Genomic DNA, 12924 nt, shown 5'->3' with positions numbered 1-12924 from the left:
CTTAGTTTCTGCTGAAAAACAGAACTTCAGAAACAAATAGCAGTAACCTAACAACAAGAGTCCTGAGCAATAAGTACTTGTGGCTGCTATTGGCAAGCCCCAAATCTCCCCTGAGAAAATCTGCTCAGAATTTCATCCAGTTCCAGAGGTTTGAGGTGCTGGTCTGAATAAAATCTGGGGGAAGGTTCCAAGGGTTTGGGTAACCCAGGCTCCAAACCATTCTATGATTTCCTTTCCCTTTCCTCTCTCCAAGAGGAATATTTTTGTTCCTGCAGAAGTCCTTGGATGTGAAGTTTCAGGAGCCCAGGGAAGGGATGAGTGTGGGATGTGCTCAGTGATGAACTGAGACAGAACCAGCAGGCTTCTCTATTAGGGAACGCTCCTGTTTTGAATTAAAAACCTATTTCCAGGAGAATCTGCCTCTCTTTTGGACATAAAGAACATGTGTGCCTGTACTAGGACCAGAGGAAATTATTAACAATGTGATTTAACCATGCTCTGTCATTGCAGCTCTGTAGGAGAGCAGTGATATTTCAGTTGCCATAAAAACACAGGCAGATAATTAGAAGTTATTTCTCACAGAACAGTCAGGTTTTACCTTCTCAAATTGCCTTCATTTTCTTTTTTTCTTTCTCTTTTTTTTTTCTTTTTTTTTTTTTTCCCAAGGGAAGAGAGTGATCACCATCTGGGGGCCCCCACAGATAAAAGTACTGAAGTTTGAAATGTTTGCCATTCTGTGTTCCCCTTTTTGTTATCAGATTTATACCATGCAAGAAGTCTTCAGAACAAACACCACATATATGCACTTTGCTTTGCACAGATGCATAGAACATCTCTTTCTACCAGAAGAGATTTTACTCCTTTAAATAAACCTGTCTAATTCTCCACAGGGAGTCAGACAACCAGGATATAAATATTTACTTTCCCTATTTGCAACTTGGGAGAAAAATCATAAAACATCTCAGTTATCTTCCTGGAAATATCTGCTTTTCCATATGGCAAAGGTCTGAGTTGACAGCAAAATGAATTTGCTTTCCATGCTATGACATGAAATATTTCAGGTAAATATTAGTAATAAAAATAACAATATCAATAGTAACAACAATAATGATAATAACAACATAACAAAAGTTATATTAATAATAATTTCAACATGCAATTCTTTTTTCCCACCAAAGGGCTGTAATTTGTTTCACTGGACATTGGTTTTGTCCTCATATGACTCCTTCCTTTCTCCACATGGAAAACATTCCTATCTCATAACAACTGCTCCAGAGATCCTATCAACACCAATACCTTGATGCTCCTATTGCCTGGTGAGACAGATGGTAACAACATCACTTTGGATTTTGGAAGACACCTCCAAAAGGCAGCAGAAGCCCAGAAAAGACAGAGCTACCCTGTTCCTACAGGTGTTCATTGTGTACGCTCAGACAAGCTCCCCACCACACCAGATGTGGATGTTTTGCCTGAGAGCCCCACAAATGTCCCCTGCTCACTGCTCCATCACCCAACAGGGGCAGAAGTGATGCAAACCCAACCTCCTGCCTCCCAAACCTGCAGGTGGGCTCTGAACCCTGCATCAACCCAGAGCATCCCCTGCCCAGGGCTGCTGCTGCTGCAATCAGATTTCTCATGTCTCAAGGGGAGGACACTCGGGTTGTGCTGCAGCCCAGCCCAGGTGCTCCTCAGGGATTTTAGGCTGAAGTAAAACCCCTACTCTGAGCTTCAGGCAACATTGCCTGGGCTGGTTTGCCTCTGACATAGGGCATGGTGCTGGTTACCTCTACAAGGTGTAGGTAACCTGCTGGTTATCTCTAATGGAGGTAATGATGATGGTGAATATTTCTGGTGAGCAGGAAGAAGAGGCATGGTGTGCAAATCCAAGTGTTCCCTGCATAACCAGGCCCAATCTATCTTTAGGGAATGTACAGCTGTAACCTGGATGGTTTGCAAAATCCCCATTTTGGTCTTAGCAGCAGCAAAAGCCACTTCCTCACCCCCTGTCTGCAGGATAACTGATAAGCAATGCCAACAAGCAAAGTTCAAATCTTTCAGACTGGCAATCCTAAAATCCTGCCTGGTACCAAGAGCAGGCAGCACTGGACAGGTCACTCAGAAGTTTTTTCTATGTATGTAACCTTCTAGCTGATTAAAAAAAAAAAATACAATTACAAAAATACAGCCAGCATACATCCTGCAGCTTCAGACAGGAAAATGTTCCCCCCACTTTGTAACTGGGTAAACTTAAGCAAGGGATGAGAGCATTGTGGATGGGATGGAAGTTCCTGCAGCCAGGACAGCACTTGGAGAAGAATTCATCCTCTTTGTTTTCCTGCTGGGCAGCTCAGTCTCTGAAGTGTTCCTGAGTTGCCCCTGAGGCTCTGCTTAGCTTGCTGGGTTGCAGAGATTGTGTGGGGATTTAAAGGTTAAAGGCAACTTTGGGATTGGCTGCTTTCCAGCAAATATGTTCCCATTGCTGATGAAAAACTCAAAAAAAACCCCAAAAAACCAAAAAAAACAACCAAACCCAAACAAATAAAACTCCCCAGCTAAACAGGATGTACTGATAAACACTGCAACATCAGCCAATAACTCACTTTTGCTTTTCATGAAGCCCATATAAATAATTTTAAAATAAACATCTGACAATCTCTCAGCTTCTCCCAACCTCCTCTGACAATCCAGGGAAATCAGGACAGGTTTTGGGGGGGGGTTCACTGGGGAGCAGTCTCATTTGAATCAGAGCCATTAAGCTTTGGGTTTCTGAGGTTTCTGAGCAGTCTGCCATCAGCACCTGCTGTGTCCCCTAGTCACGTAGTAAGTACAGTGATGTTCCACTTAAACCACAACCAGGCAGAGGGAACTGCTGAGCTATGGGGACAGTTGCAGGCTGCAAACCAGAAGCAAAGCAGAGCAGATTGCTGGTAGCTCTCTGAAAATCTCAGCAGTTAGATCCTCCACCTGGGTAAAGCCTGGCTAAGGCATCTGTTCCTGGGATAAGGGTGAAGCTGGGGTTCACCCCATGGCTTGAAATAATTTCATTATTGCCCCCCTTGGGCATCGCTGGCAGTCAGCTTCAGGAAGTGCAGCCTGGGCTGCCTGCTGGTTTAATGTGAGAGAAATGTCAAGGAAATGTTCACAGCAGCACTATAAAAAGCCATTGGGAAGTTGGACTTCACCAGGAAGAGGTCTTAGCAGTAGGGGAAGCAGAGCAAGCAGCAGCTGAGGCTCCCTGGCAGCAATGAGCATCCCCAGCCCAGCCACCAGGAGCTGAGCCCCAAAGCTGAACTGCCCAGGAAGGAGCAAGGAAAAACCTCAGGAGTGTTTCCACGGTCAGCTTGGAGCTGGGAAAGGAAGAGTGGGAGAGGAGGAATGGGTGCACCCAGCTCCACCAGGGACCTGCAGCCCAAGGGGTGCTGAGAGGAGAGAAAACACCCAGGACAAAGTCACACCAAGCCCATTTGGGGGCAACACCTGGTTTTGTGAGCAAACTTGTTTGTGAGCAGACAAATACCAGGAAGAGCAGGCAGGGCTGGGGAGCAGGTCCCAGCACCCCGGGGTGTCACCCGTGTCCCCAGGCAGACGTCAGCGGGGCTGGCAGGGTGCAGCTGGGACACTCCACCTCCTCCTGCACCACGGCTGCACATCCCTGGGCTCCTGCCTGCAAGGTAAGGCTGCTGGCAACATCATGGCCCTTCCAGACCCTGAGCCAGGGTTTGACAAACCCAGGCTGCTCCCTGCAAAAACCTTGTGCTGCTCGGGCTTTGCTCAGAGGGGTCGGCTCTGGCCAAGGGGAGATTTTTTTAAAAAAAGCAAATAACTTTGGGGAGGTCTTGGGCTCCCTGCACACCAAACCTCTGTAGGAAGGTGTGGAGGAGCTGGAACAAACTGGTGTTGCTAGAGAAAGTAAAATATTCCAGTGTGGGCAGTCAGGGGGTCTCCAGCTGCTCTCCGGTGTCACTGCAGGGCACAATTTCTTTTGCCTGATTTCTCAGGGAATTTCTTTTAATTTTAGATGATAGTTGACAGTAAAGGGAAGTCGCAAATCTTTTCTAGCAGTGATTTATATTACTATGAAAAAAATACCTGCAGGCTGCTTGTCTTTGCTCTGCCACCAAATTGTAATAGTAGGGAATAAACACCATTCAGGGGGACACAAGGTGACAGAACCAGCAGGATTTTTTAGCCTTGCTTCTGGTAATGAGAACCCCAAGGCAGTTTTAATTCATCATTCAGACTGCAGCCACTGCTCGGGGTTAAAACTTCACCTACCTCATAGGCTGAAGCTTTTGAGCTGTACAAGTGAAGGGTTTGCAGACCCTGGCAGGGGCAGCTCAGGTCCCATGGGGACAGGGCAGAAATGTCCCTGGGCACTCACAGACTCAGAGCAGGTGGCTCCTGAATCTCAGCTTCCTTACAGCAAATCCAAAGGGAATTGCAGCACAGCCCACATCAGCTCTGGCTTGCTGCAGATTTCAGGAGGAGAGGAGGCTGGAGCAGGATGGGTGAAGCCAGAGGGGGGGTTCTGCTGCTGTCCTGTTCTTGTCCTCTGCATGTCCCTGTCCTGCTGTGTCCCTGTCCTCTGGGTGCCCATGTGCTGCTTCCTCAGCTGCCAGTGCTGCAGAAGCCAGGATTAGACGAGTGCTGCAAAATGAAAACATCTCATCAGAGCAGATCAGACAAACCCAGGTCTGCTTTTAAAAATTATTTTGTTGTTTTCTTTTTGTTGGTGGTTTGTTTTTTTGTTTTTGTTTTTTTTTTTTTTTCTGGACAAAGAGACCCAGCAGCAGCACCCTGAAATGTAGAGCTTTCCACTTCTGTTTTGTATCCAAGAGCAAGTTCAATGCCATGAGACATTCCCAGCCTGCAGACAGCTGTGTCTTAAACAAATCACTTAACCTGCCTGCTGATGGGCTTTCCAAAATGATCCAGCATGCTGGAATGGCATTGCTGTGCTTCCCAGTCCTACCCAGATGAACATTTTTTTCCTAGAAATGCCACGTTTAATTTCCAAACATCCAGCTACAACTAACAAGCTGCACACTTAATTATGTCCTTATTGCAACAGCCTCAAAAATTCAGATTCAAATTAAAATGGGAAAAGCACTACTTAGATAACACTGTATTTATTTACTACCCCTTAAAAAGAAATCCTATTTGGAAAGCAATGTCTCAGTAGGAACTGCCTCCCTGATACATAAAAAAACTTCAGTAAAATCTGATGGAGCTTTGCAGCACACACACCATGCAGCCAAAGCTTTTGCTTTCTCTACATCTTTGGAGCCCTGAATTCTGCCCAACCTTCTGGGGCATCGCTGTGGCTGCTTCTGAGCACCCCTGGGAAGCTGAAGGGACAGTGTGGGACTAAGCTGCAACCTGAATAAGAGAAGCAGGAGGAGGGGGAGGAACAGAATCATTTTCTAGTTCCCTGAGCAGATGCCTGGGTGTGTTTTGTTTAATCTTGTCATGTTTTGATGACTTTGTAATGAAATCCTTCATTCTCAGAAAGGGTCCCCTTCTGATGAGCCAGCAGACATCACCCTTGTGCATCTCCATCCTGTCAATGCTTTTGCACAGCCTGCTCAGTCCCTTCACTGCAAATGGCCCCACCTCAGGATCACTGAAAGGTTTTTTTCTGACTCTGCAGCCACACATCTCCTCTTCATCCATCCTGGTGTTACCTTTGCTCGGGGTGGTGGGGATAGGGCATCCTCTGCCTTTGCCCAGGTTGGGGTTTGTTACCTCTTTGTTACCAGCAGCTCCCTGGTCTCCATCCAAGTGCAGCTTTTCAGGGCTCTTTTACCTGTAAATACCAACAATATCAGCACTGTTCCTGGGAGGGCTTTTTTTCCCCCTACTCAGTTGTTACTCAGCAACACAGAGCTTTTTAATTTGGGATCACCCTAGAAGACAGAGCAAACTGGGACAACACAATCACATCTTTGCTTCTCCCTGCTCAGACAGCCCTGGTTCCCTGGGGGGCTGGAAAAACCCCTCCAAAAAAATGAAATCTTGATTAATTCTGACACCTTGTGGACAATTAGCAGATGAAGGTGAAGGCTGAGGGGGGACCTCTGAGGGCTGTGGGCTCTACCTGGTTTGCTGCCTTTCATCAGAAAGGGAAGGCTGAGTCCTGGCACCCAGCATCACCCTCCAGCTAGAGCAGCCACATCCTGGGTCACCCTCCCGGGCTCCAGTTTGGGTCAGCAGCTTAAACTTGGTTATTTGGTCTGGTCCCCAGCTGTCCCATGAGATGTAAATAAGGGCCAACTGTATCTAGGGGCCTCAAGAAGCAAAGTGGCTGCTGGGGCTCATTGGAGCTGAAGCCTCCATGCCAGCATCTCAGTAACAGAAAAAAGAAAAAAAAAGAATATTTTGCAAATGTGCCTCTATCCTCCATGGCTTCAGTGGCCTCCTAGCACTTGGGTTTTGGAGAAGCAGCAGGCAGTCAGCCTCATCTTAGCACCCAAGGGTAGATAGTACCAAGGGCTTCATGGCACAGTGGGAGTCACCCAAAGGGACAGAAATTGGGTGCAGTGAGCACTGCTCTGACCAGAGACCAGGGCAGCAGATGCTGTATCCAGGCAGAGCTGCACATGAACCAGATGGGAAGGATCACAGACACCCAGAGCACCAGATATTGGGGGGGGGGGGGAGGGGGAAACACACCCAAACATCAGGCTCTGAGAAGCAATGTCCTGAGTGGCCGTGGCAGTGCTCAGCTCCAGCCCTCTCCACTCCCTGACTCAGGAGCATCAGAAAGAAGAGCAGGAGGCTTCCAAAAGTGCTTCTCAGAGCTGTGGTGAGCAGACCCTGGGCCAGATGCATCTTTCCCCCTCCTTACCACCACCTCTGGAGCCCTCTCCCCCCCTTCATGTGCAAATTGTGGTGCCCTGGAATGGGGGCAGCTGGGGACACCCCACCAAGGAGCAGAACATCTTGTACCAGAGGTGCCTTGGGGAGGGGGTTACTGGAACAAACTGGGGGGAGCAAACCAGCTTGGGAGGTGTTCTCTGAGGCACTTGGGCCATCTTGGAGAAGGAGGGGGATCAGATAGAGGGTTTCTCAGCTGCAGCATTTCTTTGAGGTTCAGTGAAGGATGCAGCCCAGCTGCTACCCCTGGGGATGCTACAGGAGGCAAAGGTGCAGACCTTGCTTTTTGAGAAGCATGAGAAAATGAAAGGTGAGGTTAAAAAGAAAAGCCAGGAAGTCAACAGCAGCATCTGCTTGGGGAGATAGAGCAGCAGGGTTGGGTGGCCCTGCTCAGCATCAGCCACAGCCACAGGGCCCATGGGAGGGGTGGCCCATGTCCCATGCTGGGACCTTCCCAAACCCTTCCATAGAGCCTTGAACAGCATCTATAGGAGCTGCCAAGTCCAAGTACCACGAGGATTAACAAGAAATTTGTGCCCTTGGTCACTGGGGAGCCTTAGAGGCTTCTGTTTTTGCAACATGAAGGAAAAAAACATTAGTAACGGGGTCTGAGTTACTAATATCTACCTAGAGAAGCATTTTTCTGGCCAATGCCCCTTGCCAGTGGTGCAGGAAATGAGTCAGGAGGAATGAATCAGTGTCTGCAGTGCCCCACACTATAAGAACCCAATATTAAACTTTAAGCCTTGTGTTAGGCACAGGAGGGGATCTCTGCAAAGAGAATTACAACCTGGGGGGAAATACCCCTAAAACCAAACCCTCCCTGCCGAGGCTTGCCTGAAAACAAGTACCAGTTCCAATAATTGAGAGAAGAAAGGTGGCCCAACAGTTCAACATGGGAAATCCCCACTCATCTGAAGCAAAGGAGAGACAGAAATTGGAAGCATCTAAAAATAAAAGTATAGCTTAGAGAGGGTGGATGTCTGGGGCCACTGATGGGGTCAGGAGCCATGCCACAAGTGCAATGCCTCATGTACAACTTAACAGCAAGTATGATCCAATGTTTGGCACCCACATTTGGCTTTTGGGTCCCCAAAAGCTGGGCTGTGGACACGTTTCTTCCATGTATTCCCTCCCTGCTACCCAGAAACCAAACCACAAATGACCCCAAGCTGCCAAAAGCAGAGGCAGCTTCTCCTGCTCCTCCATCAGCATCAGGGAGCAGCTTCACCCCTGCTAAATCTCAGGTGGATATTAACCCAGTGAAGGGGGTGACATAACAGGAATGGTGTCCCCATCCCATGGGAAAGGTGTCAGACCCCTGAAGGGGCAGCTTTGAAGAAGACAGCAGGAGGTTTTATAGAAAAGACATTTCCAAACCTCTGCTTTGAGCTGAAAAAGCAACATCAATGTGAAAATCCACCCCTCCAGCAGTGCCTTTGCCCCCACAGCCCCTCACAGTTTTTTTGTCCTCCCCAGGGGTGACCCAGTTGCCTTCTACCCCGACAGATGCTTCCAGCAGCCCAGCCATGACACAGAGCAACCAGACCTGCTCCAGCCACAACATAACCTTCAAGAACAGCCTCTACGCCACCACCTACACCCTCATCTTCATCCCTGGCCTCCTGGCCAACAGCACAGCCCTGTGGGTCCTGTGCCGCTTCCTCAGCAGGAAGAACAAAGCTGTCATCTTCATGATCAACCTGGCCCTGGCTGACCTGGCTCACGTCCTCTCGTTGCCCCTAAGGATTTATTATTACATTAACTCCGTCTGGCCCTTTGGGACCTTCCTCTGCTCCCTCTGCTTCTACCTGAAATACCTCAACATGTACGCCAGCATCTGCTTCCTCACCTGCATCAGCATCCAGAGGTACCTCTTCTTGGATCAGCCCTTCAGGGCCAAGGGCTGGAAGCGGCGTTACGACGTGGCCATCAGCACGGCCGTGTGGCTAGTGGTAGGGGTGGCTTGCTTGCCCTTCCCCATCATGCGCCACTACGGGATGGCCAATAGCACCAGGACCTGCTTTGCAGACCTCCACCTCCGGCAGATCGACAGCAAAGTGGCCGCCGTGCTGATGACCGGGGCCGCCGAGCTCTTTGGCTTCATCCTCCCCCTCCTCCTTATTTTATTCTGCACTTGGAAGACCAAAGATTCCCTGCGGGGCTTCCAGGTGTCCCTGCCCAGCGGCGGGGAGAGGAGGAAGGCTCTGAGGATGGTTTTCATGTGTGCCATCGTCTTCTGCGTCTGCTTCGCCCCCTATCACGTCAATTTCTTCTTCTACGTGCTGGTGAAAGAAAACGTCATCACCGACTGCTTCCTGAGTGCCATCACCCTCTACACCCAACCCTTCTGCCTGAGCCTGGCCAGCCTGGATTGCTGCTTGGATCCCATCCTCTATTTCTTTACGACTTCAGAGTTCCAGGACCAGCTCTCCAGGCACAGCAGCGTGGCCATCAGGAGCCGGCTGATGAGCAAGGAGAGTGCCTCGTCCATTAAGGAGTGACAAGAAAGCTGGCTTCAAAGCAGGGAGGGATTCCCTAGGGAATCTGGGACTGTTCTGTGATGTTCCCTCCGTTGTGGAAGATCCTGCGAGTTGATCCGGGGGAGTTTTGTAGCAGTGGAAACCTTTCAGTACCTGGAAGGTAAAGCTCTGGTTCAGCCCAAGCTGCTGAACGCCCCATGAGGTGTGACTGCACTGACCACTGCCAAGCATACCTGGCCGAAGGTGAACACCCAAGGGAGCAACAAACCTTTGGTTAGCAACTGCTGGAAACATCTCAGGAGCTATTCTGCTGTTTTCCCCACTCCATGACTATGATCAAACCCAAGACACTCACTACCCACACATTGACATCCACCAAAGTGTCCTTTCGTTTAAAAGCACACAGTACATAGAAGAACCTGAAAATGGCCAGTAAAATAAAGGGCATAAAAATATAAATAAAATAACCATCACTCTTCAGTTCCTCTAAAGGGCAAAGGGGACTTACTAGTAAAATACAGCCAGCTCTTGTAGCTCTCCTCCTCTTTGGGAGAAGATAATTTGGGCTATAGTACAATGAACTTAACAGTACAGGTGGATAAGTGAAAATACCAAAACAAGCTCATCTGAAACAAGGCACTGTGGCATAGAGTGTTGTCACAGGCTGCAGGTGATGCAAAGAAGGCAAAGAGCCTTCACCTGAAGGCAACAGAAATGTTTTTCCTGACTGACCTGGCAGCTTCTTACACTGGTGCTGATTATTGGGTGAAAGCAAGTTGAAGGCACTGTTATGGCAGTGATGTAGCTTGTCCTAAATTTCTCTTTCTAAAAACTGATGCTTCCCAAATAAATGTTTTTGCAAACATCAGCTGAGTCTCACAGTCAACATTCACACCTAGAAAGCTGCACAGGATTGCTCCTCCTTGAATCAAAGTGTTCAAGTGATGGAGTGCATCAGCTTGGGTTCTGAACAGATTTCTTGCCTGACTACAGAAAGGTTTTCACCCACTTTAATCAGTGGTAGGAAGTTTTTTGTTTCTTTGTTTTTGCTTTGCTTTTAAACCACACCACTTCCACTGAATCTAGAGGCATTTGGGGGACAGCAATGTCCCCCATGGGAATAGTTTTGCTGCTTCTGGTGGATGATGGGGAAGGAGGAGTGACTGTTACCATCCTCATGTGCAGGCAGGACCACAGAAACCATCTCTATCTCATCCAGTTTTGCAGATCCAAATCTATACAGCTTAAAAAAAGCACTCCCATCATTGACACCCAGGTTGGTGCAGCAGCAATTGGTCACTATTTTCCCCTACAGGGTTGTAACAGAGACCTGGCATGGAAATACCTGCTCCAACACAAGTCATTCACCTGCTTGCAAAAAAAAAAAAAAAAAAAAAAAAAAAAATTTCTTTGCAGTAATTCCTCTCCTTCTTGAGTCCTCCTATGATCAAATATATTTGGAAGGAAATCCCATGGGATTTCATGCCTTTCTGCAGCATCAGGTCCTGAACTGCAGGATCCTGCGAGTTCCTCAACTTAATTTTCTTTCCTTCAATGAAATTACCAGCCCTCTGAACAAATGAGAAACCAAATAAGCTGCAAATGCAGGATAACAGCTGGACAGCTAGGAGCCAGCTCAAAAATACAAACCCTCTTCTTTTCCCCTAACAGATTTTTGGTACATTAAGACCAAAACCTGGTTGCACAAGGGCTTAGCCTGAAGAAGTAGGGAGTGACCAAGTTATTTGCTGTAAAATAAATCAAAGCCTCCAAAAAAATGCTGCCCCTGTGCAGGGGTGAGGACGACTGTAAGCACCAGACTGACCCAGCCCCACAACCATCTGAAGATGGCTCTGGCCAAGCCATAGCAAGTCCCTGTACAAGGGTGAGTTGCTTTGTCTGAATAAGAACTTGATCTCCTCCTGAATGGCCCCTGCTGTGGTTCATACATCCTTCAGGTGCATCCTGTCAGATATTTCTCAATGCTGAGCACTTAAAGAGATGCTGATCATATGCATTTGGCCTTCTGCCCACAGGATACCAGACTAAAGGCAAAGACCACCTTTATCCGGAGGCTTTAGATCAAGTCTCATTTATTTAAAAATTCCTTTGTCTCCTCTGCCTTTGAAAGCCTAAAAATTTAGTATCTGTAACAAGCCACAAGAGCTGAACAAAAATATACATGGAAGAACAACAGAGAGGCTGGATAGTATAGGCTGAAGGCAGAGGCTTGTTGGTGCAGCAGCTTTCCATGGCCAGAAAAGCTGAGATCTGCTGGAGAAAGCAGAGGAAGGACTCGATGTGGTTACAAACCCTGAGGTGGGAGTTTGACCCTCCTGACCTCTCCTTCCCCAGCAGCCCTGCAGCAAACACACCCCTAAAAATAGGGCAGTGAAAGAGCACTGGGTGTGTGCTGGGGGCAGAGAAGAAGGATGTCCCAGGCAGGATATCCTGATGGAACAGCCACTTTGCTTTGGGATCAACCTTTAACCTCTGGAGAAAGGGACGGGGCACAGTGCCAGGGACCCCTCTATAATCTGGGAATGGTTGGGAAATACACAAGCACAGCTCTTTCTTCCAAGGACCTGCACCAGCTGCTGGTAAAGATGCCCAAGAAGAAAATGTGGCATGATCAACAGCTCTTACATCTTCCAGAGTGTTGCTTTCAGCTGAGATGAAAAACGTGGAGCTTCACAGGGGACTCATGTGCCAACGGGCTGAGTTTACCTGGTGGATAAGCAAGAGGCAATGAAGAATCCCATAGATCTGCCTATAAAAACTGGCGTAAAAGCTGAATATAAACTGGATTTGCCTTTGCTTGCAGGAAGACATTGACCAATGTCACTGCCACTCCACTGATGCTGGCAGAGCCCCTGGCTCGGATGCTGTGGATGCAGCCTTGGTCCCAGCCCCTGAGCTGGCAGATTTATCTTACAATTAAAGGGTATAATAGCCTCCTCCTTTCATTTCTCTTCCAGTTATGTTCCTTTCAATTTGCAGGCTCATAGGACCAATTACAGAAAATAGATGAACAGAGCAAGAACAGTTCTATTTATACATTCCCTACAGTAAGAGAGGGAGAGATGCGAACACCCTTATTCTCTTGGCAAGCCCTGGGCTGCAAGAGGTGACACTGCCTATCCCATAAAACTGTTCAGGTAGAAACCAGGCAGCTCATAAATCACACTGCAATCTAGGCTTGCCAGTTTTCAGCAGAAGATTGTGCTTAGTAAAAGATCTAAAACACAGAGATGTGCACACATGTATGGGAAAGGAATTAAAGGAGGCAAAGAGGAAAAATTGGGAATAATGTACGTTATGCTTGTGCTGTTTAAAAAAAATAAAATTGTATTTGGAGAAAATCTCCACCTTAAAGCCATCATTATTTCAGAAAAAAAGTCAGCCCCCTCAGCTTTAGCCTACAGCCTCGATAGTCTGAGGCTAACCAAACTTCCAAGAAAATGAAGGAAAATTGCTGCCTTCCAGTAACCCTCCCTGGCACAGCTTTCAGTTTTCCTCCAGCCAGCCCTTAGTGGAAGGGTTTGGCTTCTGTATTTCAGTTTGC

At 47.9% G+C, this 12924-nt stretch overlaps 1 protein-coding gene across 4 annotated transcripts in view; it reads left to right on the top strand.

Moving 5' to 3' along the window:
- LOC103528404 (putative P2Y purinoceptor 10) overlaps positions 1-10166 on the top strand; it is a 29373-nt gene extending 19207 nt beyond the window's left edge. Inside the window, exons 1-2 of one of the 4 annotated variants that reach the window (XM_030448900.1) lie at positions 1184-1563; positions 8356-10166. In XM_030448900.1, coding sequence (XP_030304760.1) covers positions 8406-9380 — 975 coding nt within the window. In that variant the 5' untranslated portion in view covers positions 1184-1563; positions 8356-8405 and the 3' untranslated portion in view covers positions 9381-10166. Of the gene's footprint in view, positions 1-1183; positions 1564-3507; positions 3672-6745; positions 6806-8355 lie in introns of those variants that run through there. The other 3 variants (XM_030448902.1, XM_030448903.1, XM_030448901.1) reach the window with 3 other exon arrangements.
- The last annotated feature ends 2758 nt before the right edge of the window (positions 10167-12924 follow it).

This window comes from Calypte anna, chromosome 4 (assembly GCF_003957555.1).
Source record: "Calypte anna isolate BGI_N300 chromosome 4, bCalAnn1_v1.p, whole genome shotgun sequence".
Classification (NCBI taxonomy): Eukaryota; Metazoa; Chordata; class Aves; order Apodiformes; family Trochilidae; genus Calypte; species Calypte anna.
Note: the sequence above shows the minus strand (reverse complement) of the source record. Positions and strands in the feature narration are given on the sequence as shown.